The following is a 17,532-nucleotide window of genomic DNA, read 5'->3' on the forward strand; positions in this document are numbered from 1 at the left end:
TATTTGCGTTGCCCTTATTTTCGCCGTAGTCTACGTAAAGATTTACGTAGACTACAGCGACCAAATAAGGAATGCGAATGGCGGCTTACTATGGGGGCCGCCATTTGCGTACGCGCTTTTTTTTTTTTTAAAGTCACCCGTGATAGGCTATGTGACGATTATCGTAGCCTATCACGGCTGACTTTGCAGATCTAGCCGTGATAGGCTACGTTAATTGTCACATAGCCTATCACGGGGGCGTGTTTTTTTTTAACTTTTTATTTCGCGGCGAGGCGAGGCGCCTCCTCCCCGGCCTGAATTTTGGCCGGGCGAGGCGGGAAGCCTCCACCCCAGCCTGAATTTCGGCCAGGAGAGGCGGGAAGCCTCCCCCCCCAGCCTGAACTTCGGGGGGAGAGCAGCGAAGCGCCTCCCCCCCACTGCGAAAAGCTGCGAGACCAGGTAAGTGGCTTTCGTGCACCCCTAGAAACAAAAAATGTTCAAGGGGCTGATTATGATAAAGATAACTACATTTGGGGGCCGCGGTGGCTTAGTGGTTAAGACGCTGAACTGCAGACTGGAAGGTTGGCAGGTCAGCAGTTCGAGACCCGAGTGCTGCGTGACAGAGTGAGCTCCTGTCTTCAGTCCCAGCTTCTGCCAACCTAGCAGTTCGAAAGCAAGAAATTGCAAGTAGATAAATAGGTACCGCCTCGGCGGGAAAGGTAACAGCGTTCCGTGCACCTCGGTGTTCAGTCATGCCGGCCACATGACTACGGAAGCGTCTTCGGACAGCACTGGCTCTTCGGCTTAGAAACGGGGATAAGTACCGCACCCTAGAGTCGGACACGACTGGTTGGGGACACCTTTACCTTTTTAACTACATTTGGGGCTTTTTAGCTTAGACAAAAAGGCATGTGGCAGGGGCATGACAGAAGTGTATAAAATTATGCATGGTGTGGAGAAAGTGGAGATGTTTTTCTCCCTTTCTCATAACACTAGAACTCTGCGGGTTTCTCCACACTAGGCTTTTTATCCCTCAACTTTTCTGGGTCTTCTGCTTCTGAATTCTTTGCAAAATTAAGATCAGCTCCTTCACAGGCACTTCCTCTTTTTATTTGCAGGGATTGCCTTTATCTGCAAGTTCTCTTTATCTGCACATTCTCTGCCTCTGATGGAGGCAGTGGGGGGAGTGTTGGGGGCCAGAACATACCGAGGCTGGGCGGCAGGCGCTGGCGGAGCGCTAGGGGCAGGCCATGCCAGGTAAGGGGAACAAGGGAGAGATGTGTAGTATCTGTCCCCTGCTCCGGGCCTGTCCAGAGCCAAAGGATGGCTGGGGGAGGCGTGACCCCATCTTCTGGCCTTCGTTTGCTGCTCTGCAATGCCAGGTCTGTTACCCAGAAAACCCCCCTCATCCATGACATGATCCTGGATGAGGGTGCAGACCTGGCATGTATTACGGAGACCTGGCTGGCCGAGGCTGCTGCTCCAACCCTTGCAGCCATGTGTCCAGCTGGATTTTCGTGTGCACAGCAGCCAAGGGCTGGGGATCGGGGAGGGGGAGTGGCTGTTATCTACCGAGAGTCCTTGGTCTTCACCAGACCCCCTCTCCGGGAGACCAAGGTTGCTGAGTGCATGTACTGGAGGTTGGGCCCGAAGGGCAGTCTGGGGATTCTGCTCGTGTACCGTCCACCCCGCTGCATGACTGACTCCCTGGCCAAGGTGCTTGAGGTGGTCTCTGATGTGCGTGTACAGTCCCCTAACTTACTGGTGTTGGAGGACTTCAACGTACATTCGGAGGCCATCCTCACAGGAGCACCTCGGGACTTCATGGAGACCATGGCCTCCTGGGAGCTGCACCATATTCTAACTGGGCCCACCCATGTAGCCGGTCATGCACTAGACCTTGTGTTTGTTTCTGGAGAAGCAGGGAGTGATCTGGAAGTCGGGGGTATATCCACCACCCCCTTGTCATGGTCAGATCACTATCTGGTGACGTTGGACTTCTCGGTTCCACAACCCCTCCGCAGGGGTGGAGGACCCATTAAAATGGTCCGCCCCAGGCGTCTTATGGATCCAAATGGATTCCTGAACGCGCTTGGGGATTCTCTGGGGCATGCCAACGGCCACTCGATCGAGACCCTGGTGGGTGGCTGGAATGCCGCAATCACTGGGGCATTAGATCGGGTGGCTCCGAAACGCCCTTTCCCCCTGAACAGGGCTCGGACTGCACCATGGTTCAATCCGTGGTTACGAGCTCTGAAACAGGAGGTGAAACGGCTAGAGCGCCGGTGGTGGAAGTGTCACTCCAAAGACGATCAGACACGGGCTAGAGCTGTATCTTCAGCCTATCATGTGGCGGTGAAGGCAGCAAAAAAGGAATATTATGCTGCCTCCATCGCGTCTGCAGAGTGCTGTCCCAGGAGGCTGTTCCAAGTGGTCCGGAGCCTGGTCGGTCCTGTGGCTCCGGAACCACTGGAGCATTCTAAGGCCTCCTGTGAGGCTTTGGCAAGGCACTTTGCAGATTAAATTGATCAGATTAAGTGTGTTACTCTGCACGCTGTGGATACAGTTAGTGAGCAAGAGGCGGCCTGTGGCAAACCGGTTTTGTGGGATCGGTTCCAGCTTCTTCCTCCTGATGAAGTGGACAAGGTGCTTTCATCTGTAAGGCCGACCACCTGTTTACTTGATCCTTGCCCATCTTGGCTCATTATGAGCTGCAGAGAGAGACTGGGTGAGGGGATCAAGGCGGTGGTGAACGCCTCCCTTGAGGAGGGAGTGATGCCATCAGCCCTCAAGGAGGCAGTGATAAGACCGCTCTTAAAGAAGCCCTCCTTGGATCCTCAAGTTCTGAACAACTTTCGCCCAGTCTCAAATCTGCCATTTTTGGGCAAGGTGATTGAGCGGGTGGTGGTGGTGCAGTTGAAGGCACACTTGGAAGAAACTGATTATCTAGACCCATTTCAATCGGGCTTCAGGCCTGGGCATGGGACAGAAACGGCCTTGATCGCCTTGGTGGATGATATGAGGAGGGCTCTGGATAGGGGTGAATGCTCCTTCCTTGTTCTCCTCGACCTCTCAGCGGCTTTTGATACTGTTGACCACGGTATCCTCCTGGACAGCCTGGAGGGGTTGGGCATTGGAGACACTGTATTGCGGTGGTTCCGGTCCTTCCTCTCCGGCAGGTACCAGAGGGTAGCACTGGGAGAGGAGGTTTCGGACCCGTGGCTACTTACTTGTGGGGTGCCACAGGGTTCCATCCTCTCCCCGATGCTATTTAACATCTATGTGAAGCCGCTGGGGGCTATCATCAGGAGGTTTGGGGTGCAGTGTCATCAATATGCGGATGACACGCAGCTCTACCTCTCATTCAAATCTTCACCAAGGTTGGCCGTAGAATCCCTGTCCAAATGTCTGGAGACGGTGAGTGGCTGGATGGGGAGGAATAAGCTGAAGCTGAACCCTGACAAGACCGAGGTACTTTTAGTGGGAGACAAGAGGAGGCTGGGGGATGTTGACCTGGTGTTGAATGGGGTATGGCTACCCTGGAAAGACCAGGTCCGCAGCCTGGGGGTCATTTTGGACTCCCAGCTGTCCATGGAGGCTCAGGTGTCAGCTGTGAGCCGGACAACGCTGTATCAACTCCATCTGATATGGCAGCTGCGCCCCTTCCTTCCCGACCATCTGCTCCCATCGGTAGTACATGCCCTGGTCTCCTCTCGTTTAGACTACTGTAATGCGCTCTACGTGGGGTTACCCTTGAAGACGGTTCGGAAGCTGCAGCTGGTACAGAACGCGGCGGCTCGCCTGATTAAAGGCAGCCACCGGCGAGATCACATCACTCCAGTGCTGAAGGGGTTGCAATGGTTACCAGTTGTTTTCCGGGCCAAATTCAAGGTGTTGGTTTTGACCTTTAAAACCCTATATGGTTCCGGCCCAGCCTATCTTAAGGAGCGCCTCCAGCAACACCAGACAGGCCGCTTAACAAGATCAGCCTCGGATGGCCTTCTCTCTGTCCCATCAGCCAGGACAGCTAGACTGGTGGGGACGAGGGAGAGGGCCTTTTCTGTGGTGGCTCCCACTCTGTGGAACTCCCTCCCTAGGGAACTCCGTCATGCCCCCTGTTTAATGAGCTTCCGTCGTGCATTAAAAACGTGGTTGTTCAGGCAGGCATTTGGGGTGGGTTAGGGTATTTTTAAAAAAATTTTATGGTAGAATTTTATTGTTTTAAATTGTTTTATGGTATGGTGTACATCGCCCAGAGTGGTTGGGTGACCAGCCAGATGGGCGATTAATAAATTTAATAATAAAATAAATTCTATATGTTTCATTATACAGCCACTAGATGATGCTGCTGTTATAGCACAACTGCGTCATTACACGCTTAGATTCAAGTCTATTCAAACTGCTATTTTTTAATAGCTCATTATCCCTGTTGCAAATAAAGCTGTGGAAATGGTCACAAAGCACAGGAGAGGCCCTGGACGGTGACAACATCATGTAAAGAACCCGCAAATCTCCATGAGTAACCAATCTCGATCACAGGATAAAAGCCCTGTGCTGAGAAGCCTTGGGTCATCAAAGGAAACCGAATGGTGGGAGATTCAGGACAGACAAAAGGAAGTATTTCTTTACACAGCATACAGTCAAATGGTGGTCAGATTTTCTACCACAAAATGTAGTGATGGCCACCGACTTGGATGGCTTTAAAAGGGGATTAGACAAATCAGTGGAGGATAAGGCCATCAATGGCTACTAGTAATGATATTTTACCTCCAGTATCAGAGGCGCTATGTGTCCCAATCCCAGTTACTGGGAAACACAAGTGTGAGGGTTTATTGCACTCATATCCTGCTTGTGGTTTTCCCATGGGCAGCTGTTTGGCCACTGTGTGGACAGAACACTGGAGTAGATGGGCCTTTGGTCTGATATCCAGCACAGCTGTTCTTATGCTAGTATGGGCATCTTCTTGCCATGTTTGTTTGCTATTTTTTTTTAAAGCATAAAGCATTCAATCAGGTGAGCCCTCATGTGTAATCTGAAGTGGTACAGCCCTAACACAGATTTCCCTCCTCCTTCTTCCACTGTTTGTGAGAACTAGGCCTGTGCCTCAGAGGATTTGGTGGAAGCGTCCTACACCTATGTGAGGATTCACACTGGTACAGGGGCCATATTATTTAAGCCCAGTGCTTGATTCTCATTAATGAGCTAAATCCCCCCTGCCCATACATTACTATAATCCTATTTATTTAAAGTATGTATAACCTTGTCTCATCAGAAAACTTTTAAGCCAATTTACAAGTCATGTAATGAAAACATACTATGGGCATTTAAAAGACCAAGGAATAAGAAACAGCAGTGTTTTTCTGCTGTGCTGAATGCCTTACTTCTAAGGTCAACAATAAAGCAAGTTGGTCAGAGCTCTCCCACTTCCAAGATATCACTATAGTTGCTCTGGTGTAAGACACAGTTTGCAAAATGCAACTAAAACACATTCATGGGATTTTAGCAAAACTACCTTATTACCACAAATGTTGGGAGCATATTGTAAGCAACATATATCCAAAATGTTGGATTAAATAAAAAACACATACCCAACACTCACATAAAATGCAGTTTCTGTTATGTTCATATCATTCCAAACTTTAAAAACAGCATCTGATTTTTGATAGGAAATGAAACCCTAAGGCTGCAATCCTATGCACACTTGCTAAGGAAATGTGTAAGGTCCCGTGTACAAAGTAGGACTTACTTTCAAGTCAACATGCATAGGACTGTGCTGTAAGCAAATTTGTGAAAGAGCAAGAGCAAGCGTAGATAAAAATGAAACCATTTACCAGAAGAATGTGTTTGTTGCAGTTGTGAAAATCAAAGCTTCAAGTTTTATTTTTATTACTTGGTGTGCAGATTAAATATTAAAATTATAGACTCTCATTAGGTTGTTCTAATGGAGGCTACTCAGAAATACTGTCTCTCCATGAAAAAAAACTGATTTAAAAAAACGAGAAGTGGATTTTCTTTCCAGTTTGTAACCAAAGAAGAAGATTCTTTGCCTTTTAGGATGAAAACAATATCTTCTGTCCTAACTTACAACACTATGTGCAAATCAAAGCCAATAGATATTTTAATACTTGGATCTTCCATGGTACTACTAATTAGCTTTAAACTTGTTTAGCTTTAAAACCATTTTTTTTTGCTGGTCTTGTGACCGTAATAAACTATACTTACTAAAGCCATTTTGACTGTGGTGTATTTAGGAAATGTCCCATATTGCAAGATGTAATGAAGGAAAAAATAGGATGGTCCTTTTTTTCTTTCTTTCTTTTAACAATGAATGATAGGTTTAGGGTGCATTTAGAGAGAAAGAAGTCCTACAACTCCCAGCATCCCTCCAGCCAGCCATGCTGGATGGGGCATGCTGGGAACTGCAGGACTTTTTTTCTGTCTAAATATGCATAGGATTGTGCCTTTAATGAACTTTACATTACCTCACTTAAGAAAAGCTAACCCTTCCCCCAGAATCCTAAAAAGAACATGCTTCATGGCAGTTTCGCATTATGGATCTTTGGTTTCCCTTTATCAGAGGGCTTCTTTACACAAAGACCTCATCATGCTTGAAAATTCACATGTTCTTATTGATCAGAAACCCTGTTCAGTAAACAGCACTAGCCCAATCTTCATTATTGTGCCATCCTGCTTGTGGGGATCATGGGCTAAGCGCACCACCGTTGCCCATCTTGATTTCTGAGATGACCTTAGCAAAAGCATCCTGAACCAATCGTAGTTGGGATGCAAAGAGGTGGGAGGCTCATATGTGCATGCACATGAGGAGACAGATGGTTTCCCCTTCCAACGGCAGTCCTTCACTCCACGTTACATCTTGCTCCAAAGGGCCCCTCTGCCTTCAGGTGTAGCCTTCTGAAGGTGGGGGCGACAGGGGATACAGCAGGGATGGGGATCCTCCAGCCCAAGGGTCAAATCTGGTCCTCCTGGGGTCCCATTCTGGGATTCCCCCAAAGGCCATTTCCACCTTCTAGAAGGTGAAAATGTCCCTCCGAACGCTGACCTACTGGCAGTAAGAGCTTTAAGCTACAACGTTCTGGTACGCTTTGTATTTTTGGCCCCACCTGTTTCGCCTTTGGCCCCGCCTACCACTGGCATGTGACCCCCGAGAGTGCTCCTAAATGGAATTTGGCCCTTGGGCTGAAAGACGTTCGACACCCTGGGTTACAGTTTAAAAAACTCGTGCAGGTGTGCCTGGCCCTTTGGCTCCTGGCTTTATTTTTGTATACTGTTTGCTTTGATTATGAAAAAGAGCATGAGGCTAAAATGAGAGGATGGCATGAAAGTTTTGCGAATGAAAACACTTGGATGGCAGCTGTAGCACTTTACAAGGCAAAAAACATAAACTGAAGTTACCTCACGGAACGCTTTTTAGTTTGCCTTTGACCTTTCAAGCAATGCGAATCCTGACCTTGTAATGCTTCAGGTGTGGCAGCCTTCACTTTTTCTGACAAATAGCCTCTCCCTCGCTTTGATTTAGTCTCAGTTACACTGGGAATATGTACATTTTTATTCTTCTCTGAAACAAAATGGGGATGTCAGCCAGAATGGGAGCAAGGTCTTCCATTTATTATAACTAACGTGGTCGAATAATGCATGCCTAGTTACCTATTACTCTTATGAAAGCTGAGCAGTGCGCCTCCCCGGCTTCATTAGTGGCAAGGCAGATATATTTCCCAGTGTCAGCAAGGACTGCATTTCTTTTTAAAAGGTAATAGGTGTCCCCTAATTTCTCAATCTGTAAAACAATGAAATACAGATAGACGGAGATTAGTAGCATGAAGCAAGAGATATGATGTTCTTCCCAAAGGAACATTTACAAAATGTTTAGACGTACACTAATTTCTCTTGCTGCCACTCTGATGCCATCTTTTGTCCAAAGGACATTTGGCCTTGGTCTTCCGTATATTGTACAGTGTAAGTTTAAATCATCTCCTTCTTGCAGAGTAGCGTGTCCAAACTTTTTTATGAAGTTTGGCTGTTTTCCTTGGACTGAGGAAAGAGAGAGAGCAAGAGCATACATACACTGCATTTGAAAAGGCAGGGTTTCTTTTTTAAAAAGAGCAAAATTCTGCTTCTGAAATTGAGTTAGATGATTGCGTTGTCCCATGCAGTGAAGAAACAGAAAGGCAATCGCTAGCAGCTGGGCTCTGAGAAGACAATAGAAAAGCAAGTACGATCAAACTTTTGACTCTCACATGCAATAGGTGTGTACAGTTAAAAGAGGAGCTTCTACTCTCATCCGTTTATTAACTTACCAGCTTTTCTTCTTTCTATAACCTAAGCTGCAACAAAGATTTTAGAATTAGTATACGTAAGTGAGACCTGCAACAAAATGTTGCAGTATATTCTCATCTTCTAACAGGAATATTCCTGTTTGTTGGTTCCAGCCAGACAACCATGCTCTCCTCTGAAGCACTGCATTACAACTCCCCCCCTTCCCCCCCCCCAGCGGATATTAAACATTGGCCTGGTTTGCATGTAACGCCAATGCACAGTGTGCTGGTGCACGCAGCTAGATTGCTGCTCCCGCTGCAGGCAGAAGCGGCTAAACCATCCATGGACCTGCCATCCATGGTTTGCTTAGTGTAATGTGTGAACCAGATCTGTTGGCTTGTATCTCCCATGACAAGCCAGAGAAAGAACCCAAGAAAAAACAATGGGTTCTTTCTCTGGCTTGTTGGGGGAGTTCACATGTAATGAGAAACAAACCATGGGTGGAAGGTTTAGCCATGGTTTAGCCACTCAGTGTGCAGCGCACCAGTACACTGCCGCATTCATGGCAATCTGCAATTTTGTAAAAATGTGGGCTGTCATTATGTGCCAAACAGCCCAATACAGCTTCTGAGTATCTCAGTCCTCACCAGGCTGTTCAGACCGTTTGTTTGTTTTTTTCCCTCTTAGGTATTCTTTTAAAAGCTCAAGGTTCCCCGAACATGCTGATACCACCCTCTTCTTTCTCAGTGGCCCCGTTTTTCCTCCACTCCTTTTGGCACTGACCACCCAAGTCCACTATTAGAGGGAGTGATTGGTGCGTTAAAAAATGGAGCTCTCCTTTAATCAGCATAATGGGGGGATTACTAATTTCAAAGTATCAGTTTGCATTCTCTGCCTTGTACAAGGCCCAGAGGCATCATTCGCTCGTCATTATACTCACCTTCGCTTCCTGTGCAACTCCCCACGGTGCTCAATGGCCACTCCAGTTCCTTTCACATCTCTTGCTGCACTTTCCTGCACTGCACCTTAACACCCCAACTGCACTCACAGGGATAGCGCTAGAGCCAGGGTGGGCAAATCTAACTGCTGTCACACTGTACTGTCTTTCTGCGGTACTGATGATCAGGGCTATTCTCTATATCATATGCAGCCACCAGACGCTGGTGGGGCTATTTTTGGTGGGGCTGATTTAAGGCTAGAAGGAAGAAGAGGAAGTTGCTTGGTTGCCGTGGAGCAATTCTTGCTCACCAAGATGATAAAGCATGTGGCTTATTAGATACCTGGTCTGGCCCAAACTAGTTGTGAAAGGACTGTAATTCAAGCATCTACTGGTGCCACATCCACGTATAAAGCAGCGTGCGTGATTGTGACTTTAACAGTAAAAAAAAAAAAAGCTCATGGGGGAATGGTGCTAAATCCTTTCCACTCTTCCACCTTACCTCCATATAGTTGATTGCTTTGGCCATTTCTCTCCTTTGCCAATTCTGATTCCAGAAGTGAGGCAGGGACAGAGAAAAGCAGCTTGAGTAACAGACTGAGGAGAGGGAAGGCTTCTTGGGGGGGGGTGTTTCAGCACCCCCTTCCACGTACTGCTTCTACTGTCAAAGTAAGACACACCTCACCCATGCTTTAAATATGAACAGGGGACACTCTGATCCAGAGGCCTGTGAAAGCAACGTCAGTTGTAGTCAAGTAGGTTTCAGTGTTCATTCCAAAGAAGAGGTCAGCTCATAGCCCACAAATCTATTATGTGCATTGAATGGGAAAAATTTGTTGGAGCCTCTGCAACTGGATACATAAAGTCAGCAAAGAGAGAGAAGGAGAGAGAGTTGGGACTGGACATGAAACTAGCTTCATAAGTGCTGCTCAGACATGAAGCCTTATGTAAACCACACCCTCAGGCCTCAGCCAAGATACTTGCCAAGCCCTGTTCATGTGACATATCTGCACAAGATGGGGCCCCGTCCCTTGCTCCCCACATGTTCATCTCAAGCTGTGAATAAAGGGTACATACATAGGCTCTGTATGTGTGATTGTGGACCACACAAAAGGCAGGGTCTCCGGATGCACAAGTTGGCTGGATATACAAGTCATAGGGATGTATGCTTTGTTCACAGCTTCAGATGAACACCTGGTAGTTGAGGGCATGGGGCTATGTGATCTCATTCCCCCTCCCTCTCCAAACATTCATATCCACAGCAGAATCATGGACCACAGCGCTTCCTAAAACTTAATGTGCATGTGACCCAGCTGGAGGGTCAGCTGAACTGCCCCACAGGAGCCTCTTGTGACCCAGGTCAGCTGACCCAGGAGCCTCTTATGACCCAGGTCAGCTGATCTACAGAAGCATCATGTGGGTAGGCTTTTTGATCAGTGAGTCTGGATAAGAAATATAAAAAGCAGAGCAGTGCACAAATGGACTCTTGAAATTCTCCAGCTTACTTGTGGGCAGAGAAATTTGGGAGACAACTTCAACGAATTTCTCCAGGGGGAGGAGAAATTATCAACTGTTTCTCCCCGGTAGGGTTCCCCTTTGGCAGGGCTCGTAGCACAGCTTCTTTCTTTTTTCCTATGGATTTGGGGTTTTTTTTGTGCTAAAACAGCATCAACTGTCTTATCAGGCTGGCCCCCAGTTTTTATCCACTGCAATGCAGGTGGGGGGAGTGTTGTGTCTAGTTCCAAGGATGAGGTGGAATTAGTGCTCTGCCAAAATCTATCCTCCAATTTCCTGAAAGTTTTATCCTCCCCATGGAAGAGGCTTCCATTGCTTTGCCTCATTCAGGATGTTTTATAATATATTTTTGTGGTGTTTTTGAGCTTACCTAATCACAGCTAGCCTCCCAGCATGTCCTGAACTGAGAAAGCCCTATGGGAGGAATTACCTCACGGTGCCTTACACTGGGCTTTAATTAAAGTGTCGGAAGCTGAGGCGGCTACAGGCTGCTAGAGAAATGACTGTAAAAACAGGACATTTGCACTCACTCCTCAGCCACCTCCTAAGTAAAGTAAACCCGGGAAACCCAAACCCAACCCAGGAGAATTTCTCCAAAATTTCTTCACCATTGAATTTCTTTCAAAAGCAATTTCTCTTCTATCAAATTGAATGAAAATAGTTGAAAAAAAAATGTGGGACAAATTTTTGGCACAGCACTAATAAAAAGAGAGGATTCCTTTATGAAGGGTCTTAGGCCAGGAAGGAGTTCCAGGCCTGGCTGCTGGGCTTCATCTGTCAGACAACTTAGGAGAGAGGTGCCAGTGGCTGGTGCCAGGTTCCTCTGAGAGGCATTTTGCTCTATAGCTACCATGTGAGAGGCCAAGGCTTTTTGATGAAGACAGCCGGGCAAGTATTGCAGTGCACAACCACTTTCTCCACAGTGTTTATAATGAGAAATTAGTTAGATCCAGATTTATGCTGGATCAGCTGCACTGACGGAAATGGATTCGCCACCCCCTCCTTCCCATGGCAGCCCCTCCAGCCTCCCTGAAAATGCTACACAGAGAGTTGGGAGGCTCTGCTGAAAGGAGTGAGCTGTAGTGTGGGGAGTTCCCCCAAACTGGCTGGAGGGACCTTCTATGAGTGGAGCCCTTCATCTTACGGAAGCCAGCTTCCTCTTGTGGAAGGCAGATCCTGGATCCAACCCAAGATTAGTGGTAAACAAGCAGTGGCATTAACTCTTGTTGGAGTATTTGGCTGGATTATGCAGATCACTACAATATATGTCATTAGAAGCAGTTTAGTTTTATATTTAACTACAGTATTGCATGGGAGAAAATTTCCATGACCAGAGGTATTCACAAGGTGATTATTGGTAGGGATGTTGTGGGTACCCCCCTGGGGCTCAAGGCCTGGTGAGAAATCGTTAGCTCCCCCCCCCCCCCGATGCCAGTCTACAGTCTGCTGTGCTTACCCAGCTTGGTGTACACTGAGCCGGGCAAGCATGGCAATCCCTGATCCCTCCCCAAGCCGCAAACTGGTGGCTCATCCTTTTTCATAAATTCCCATTTGTGCAAATGGTGGCCATAAGGCAGCCATTTACGCAAGATTACAGGCGTAAATGGACCATTTACACAAGATTACAGGCGTGAATGGTCCATTCACGCCTGCAATCTTGCGTAAATGGCTGCTTTATAGCCACCATTTGCACAAATGAGGATTTACGAAAAAGGCCAAGCTGCCACTTTTACGTAAAATTGCAGCTCAGTGAGGGATTGGGAGGCTGCGCACTGCTTGCTGTGAGCCCACGGACCATGCAGGGGCAGGCGGCCTGTGGAGGTGTGGCGTACGGTGCAGTGCGCAGGACCCAGTGAGTTGGCCCATCCCTAATTATTGGCAGTAAATGAAAAGCACAATGCAGACGACCAGTGATATTTAATTACTATTAGTGTTATACCATCTGTGGCGTTAACGTCTGTGAGGGATTGGGTCCAAAACCAAAATCATACTTGGTCTAACAACAGCGGCAGCATAACAATATGTTTGAGGAAGTGTTGTAACTCCCCTGACAGACTGGTGTGCAACTCAATACCTGACCAATGAAGGGGGAAAGAATTACCTCAGGTTCTATTCCTCCCTCTACCAACTCCTGTATTTGATCTCTTAAAACATTTAGAGAACACATCAACAAAATTAAGCTGCCTCCTTGCTGCGGTACCAGGCAGTGCTGCTAAGGGAAATCAAGTGCCCTCAGTTTGTTGATTTATGGCACAAAGAATTTGTTTCCTTTAGTTACCTTAGCTATACATTTGCTCTTTATCAGAAAGTTTGATAATTTGGGATGATAAACAGCCTAGCGCAAGGGGAAGGACTCAGGGCAGGCTGCATAGCCTCAAAAGGGATTAGCAGCAACACTTGGCTAGAAACATGAAGCAGGTGGGCAGAAACAGACCATGAATTTGAAAGAGGAAAACTTCTTGTGTTGTGCAATGTGGAATGACTGCTGCAAGTCACCCCACATTCTTTCTGTAAAAGTATTGTTTGGAAGACTACTCTGTATACTGGCTTTCCCAGTAGGGACTTCCCTTGTATGTGGGAAATAGTTATTCCTTATTCACTTGTACTCCTTCATATGCATTTTTTTAATAGTTTGATATGGAACCTGCATAGAACGTGACACTCTGGCCTGTCGAAAAAAATCCAGTAGGATTGATTGCAGAACAGGTGGCAGCATATCACGAGGCCAACGCTGTTGAAATAGTTCCACAGTTCATAAGTCTGTCTGGAACTAGTTGCATTTGTTGATATTACTAATACGGACAGTGGGCAGGATCCAAAGAACCAGACAACTAATCCTGTTAAGAGGGTTTTTCTCTTAAGATTCTCAAACAGCAATACCCCATGCTGCATGACAAACAGGTTTCAGAGTTTTAAAAGTAGTTTGTGATATGGCATGAGGATCTGCCTTTTAAAGGAAAACTCCCCCAAATCCCATTGGGCTTATGCAAGCCCTTGGATGCACCAAAAGTAGGTTTTTGCATCCCCACCAATATATTTGCACCTGCTTACAAATGTAAATGTGCTTACACACATGGGCATAATACACAGGAGAGAAAATCTTCTCAAGTGCCAGAAAAAGCTTTAGTAAACCTGACACATTTTGGAAAGATATTTCCTTCCTCAGGGGCTGCTAATAACATTTTCTCTTCTTCTCCTTTTTATTTAATTGGTGCCTTTCATTCTTGGTACTTCTTTCCCATAATAAAGAATGACCATCTTGTGTTGGAAAGTGTAATGGGATAAGCACCCCAAAGTGGCAAGGAAGGAGGAGTCTGTTTCCATTTTGAATGAAAATGTCATAGTTTACTGATTTTTTTTTTTTTGACAGATTTAGGATAAATCTTTCAAAATTAGGGCACGATCCATCCTATCGCAGCCGCAGCTATGCCTGCAGGAAGGATTCAGCCTGGGTTCAAAAGAGATCCTATTCCTTCCCCTCTGCTCTTCAACATTACTCAAAAGGGGTTGGTGCCTGCTAGGTGTAAATTAATGCTGGATATTAAGTCAATCACATTGTTTTCACTCAACTGCTAAAGTTAATGCAAATGGCTTTCTTCAAGAATGTATAACAACTCAGGATGCAACATATTTTCAACCATTTTACTCCGTTCAGACTCAAATGCAACAAAAAACATGGATAGATTATTAGTGTTGTTTCTGTGCCCTTCTTAACATCTGGCAACTCTAATAATTTCTTGGTTACAAATTACAAAAGATTAATCAAGCAATCTTCTCATTTATATAGTACATTAAAGGTGCAAAATCTGAAATATTGTTTCCCCTCTCAAGAGACCTTTGACCAAACAGTAGGAGTCCAGGCTGAGAGACAGTACAGCATGGTTAGAGTTTGTGACTGGAGGATTGTTTTAGAGAAACATGGAACCAATTTGATGTACTGGGATGGTGTAAAAGCCAGAATGGAACAAAACGGGCTGGAATAGCCCCATTATTATTATTTTTTTAAATGCCAAAAACTATGGCATGTGTTAGAGACACTTGAGAACAATATTATAGGACAGAAACCCTTGCCATATTATATTATTTTTAACCGCTTCATGCCTAGCACACATCCAGGACAGAATAGAATGGCCTGGAACAGCCACTTCTAAATGAGCCAAATCAACCAAATTCACCAGTTACACATAAGCACATGGGAAACCATGTTCAGATACCCATTCTGGGTAAATAGTCCATATTCTGGAAAAAGGCCCAGAACAACAACTTCCAAATAAGCTAAATCAACCAAATTTACCAGTCACACATAACTGCATGGGACTGATGCAATAAACTACAAAATGGCCACAGAAACCAAGTTCCAGTATGCATTTTAGGCAATAGTCCATATTCTTGAAAAATGACCTGGGTGGAACAGCAACTTCCAAGTGAGCCAAATCAACCAAATTCACCAGCCACAGATATCTACATAGGAATCATACAATAGGCCACAAAAAGTCCACAGAAACCACGTTCTGATGCCCATTCCAGGCAATAGTCTATATTCTGTAAAATAGCCTGGAACAGCCACTTCCAAGAGAGCCAAATCAACCATGTCACACATGACTGTATGGAAGGGATGCAATGAGCCACAAAAACCACATTCCTATATCCATTCCAGGCAATAGTCCGTATTTTGGAAAATGGCCCGGAATGGCAACTTGCAAGTGAACTAAATCAACCAGTCACACATAACTGCATGGGAATGATGTAAGAAGCTCCAAAAACTCCGTAAAACCATGTTCAAGTTTCTGTTCCAGGCAACCGACCATATTTTATAAAATGGCCCAGAATAGGAACTCCCAAGTGAGACAAATCAACCAAATTCACCTGTCTCACATAACTAGATGGGAGGGATGCAATAAGCCACAAAACTTCCACAGAAACCACGTTCCAGTGTCCACTCCAGGCAATAGTCCATATTCTGGAAAATGGCCCAGAACGGCAACTTCTAAATAAGCCAAATCCACCAAACTCGCCTGACACTCATAACTGGATGAGAGTGATGCAATGAGCCACAAAATCTCCACAAACCATGTTCCAATAACCAGACTTACAGACTAGTTTTTTACAAAACCTTTTTGGGGGAGTTGTGCAATTGTGCACTTACACAAGTGGGCATGTGTGCAAGTGCGCTAATGCACATGTGTAAATGCATGAAATTCTTGTAGAAAAAGTCTGATTCTGTCAATGAGCGGACAACGGAACAAAAGATGCCTGACAATCCACAAAGCACAGACGGAACGGATTGAAGGAAATCTATATATCCCTACTCATGCCTCCATTTTACATTTCCAAAAAGACATCCAATTGCAATATAAATTGCAGGCATAGGGGAAAAGGTTAAAGCCCCCTACCCACCAGTCTAGGGTCCTGATCCATATGAGGTCCCATGATCTTACTTCTGAGTAACAAAGGAAGAAAACCTAGCTAAGTCTTTGCTAATAGTCTTTCCTAGCTAAATCTGAAGTTTGACCCTCAGATAATTTGGGAGGGGTGGGGATGGAATGCATGGGGGTGGGGTGAGCAGAAGAATCAGGACCTCACACTACCTATCTGAAAGCAGAAATGTAGTACAAGGGCCCCACTTCTTCTTCTTACTTTTTGTGTGGTCGGGAAAGGACATGCAAGGATCATGTCTCACACTATATTCATGTGTTATAGTGGACATGGATGGATAGCGTCTCACACTTTATTCACTAGGTACATTGGACATGCATTCACACTCTATGTATGCCCATTTCATTTCATTTCATTTCATGCCCTGACACTTTTGCTTGGTCAACAAAGATGCCCCATGTTGTCCTGGTCCTATATTGCCTTATGAAGCATCTAGCCTTACTGCTAGAAGAGATCTCCCTCACTGTTTAACCCATCCTGCCAGCTACTGATGTAAGCAACAAACAGGCCTGGGTCAACTCACAGGAGGATTCCTGTAGCAATACAATAAGGCTCAGATGCTTCATAAGGCATAAGGACCAGGACAACGTAGAACACCTTTGCTGGTCCCAGGCACTCCATCTTCCCCATATGGATTTGGGCCTGAAAGACCTAAGAGAAATGTGGATGCATGGAGGGTAGGTTGTAAGTAAGCATAATTCGTGACATTGCACAACATCATCACTGATCATGGGGCACGTCAGTTAAGGTATCAACCTTAGCTTCCAATTTCCTGGATTTGCAGATGATGAGACAACATGAAATAGCCTTAACTCTGGTCTTAAACTGGCAGGGTTTTGTAAATCATTGAATATAAATTATGCTGGTTTAACAACAGACAAATTAATTTGATGATGTCAAATGTTACTTGGGAGGGCTAAAAGCTAAAGTCACACTTCAGTAATTTTTGAGGTGGTTTGATTCTGTTATATTATCATAATATACATTAAAGATTGGTTTTAATTCTAACATTGAGTGGTAATGTTTATTTATGGTTTATTGCATCACTTCCATCTAGTCATGTGTGATTGGTGGGTTTGGTTGATTTGTCTCATTCAGAAGTTTCCAATCCAGGCCATTTTACGAAATGCTATGTATAATGCATTTTTAAGGTTTTTAAGGACCATTGCCAAGAACGGGTACCAAAATGTGGTTTCTGTGGATGTTTTGTGGCTTATCGCATCCATCTGGTGTAGTCATGTGTGACTGGTGCATTTGGTTGATTTGGCTCACTTGGAAGTTGCCATTCAGGGTTCTTTTCCAGAATATGGACTATTGCCTGGAATGGGTATCTGAACACGGTTTCTGTGGATGTTTCATGTCTTATTGCATCCTTCCCATGAAGTTATGTG

At 45.6% G+C, this 17,532-nt stretch overlaps 1 protein-coding gene across 1 annotated transcript in view; it reads right to left on the bottom strand.

Annotated features, from left to right (window-relative positions):
• Positions 1–17,532, bottom strand: part of CCDC141 (coiled-coil domain containing 141) — a 170,207-nt gene that overhangs the window by 1,948 nt on the left and 150,727 nt on the right. Inside the window, exons 26-28 of the mRNA XM_084805883.1 lie at positions 7,874–8,028; positions 7,645–7,774; positions 7,398–7,555 (exon numbers count right to left, since the gene is read on the bottom strand). Coding sequence (XP_084662009.1) covers positions 7,398–7,555; positions 7,645–7,774; positions 7,874–8,028 — 443 coding nt within the window. The remainder of the gene's footprint in view (positions 1–7,397; positions 7,556–7,644; positions 7,775–7,873; positions 8,029–17,532) is intronic.

This window comes from Heloderma suspectum, chromosome 1 (assembly GCF_057233095.1).
Source record: "Heloderma suspectum isolate Gila_16-S chromosome 1, 16-S_ref, whole genome shotgun sequence".
NCBI classification, from domain to species: Eukaryota; Metazoa; Chordata; class Lepidosauria; order Squamata; family Helodermatidae; genus Heloderma; species Heloderma suspectum.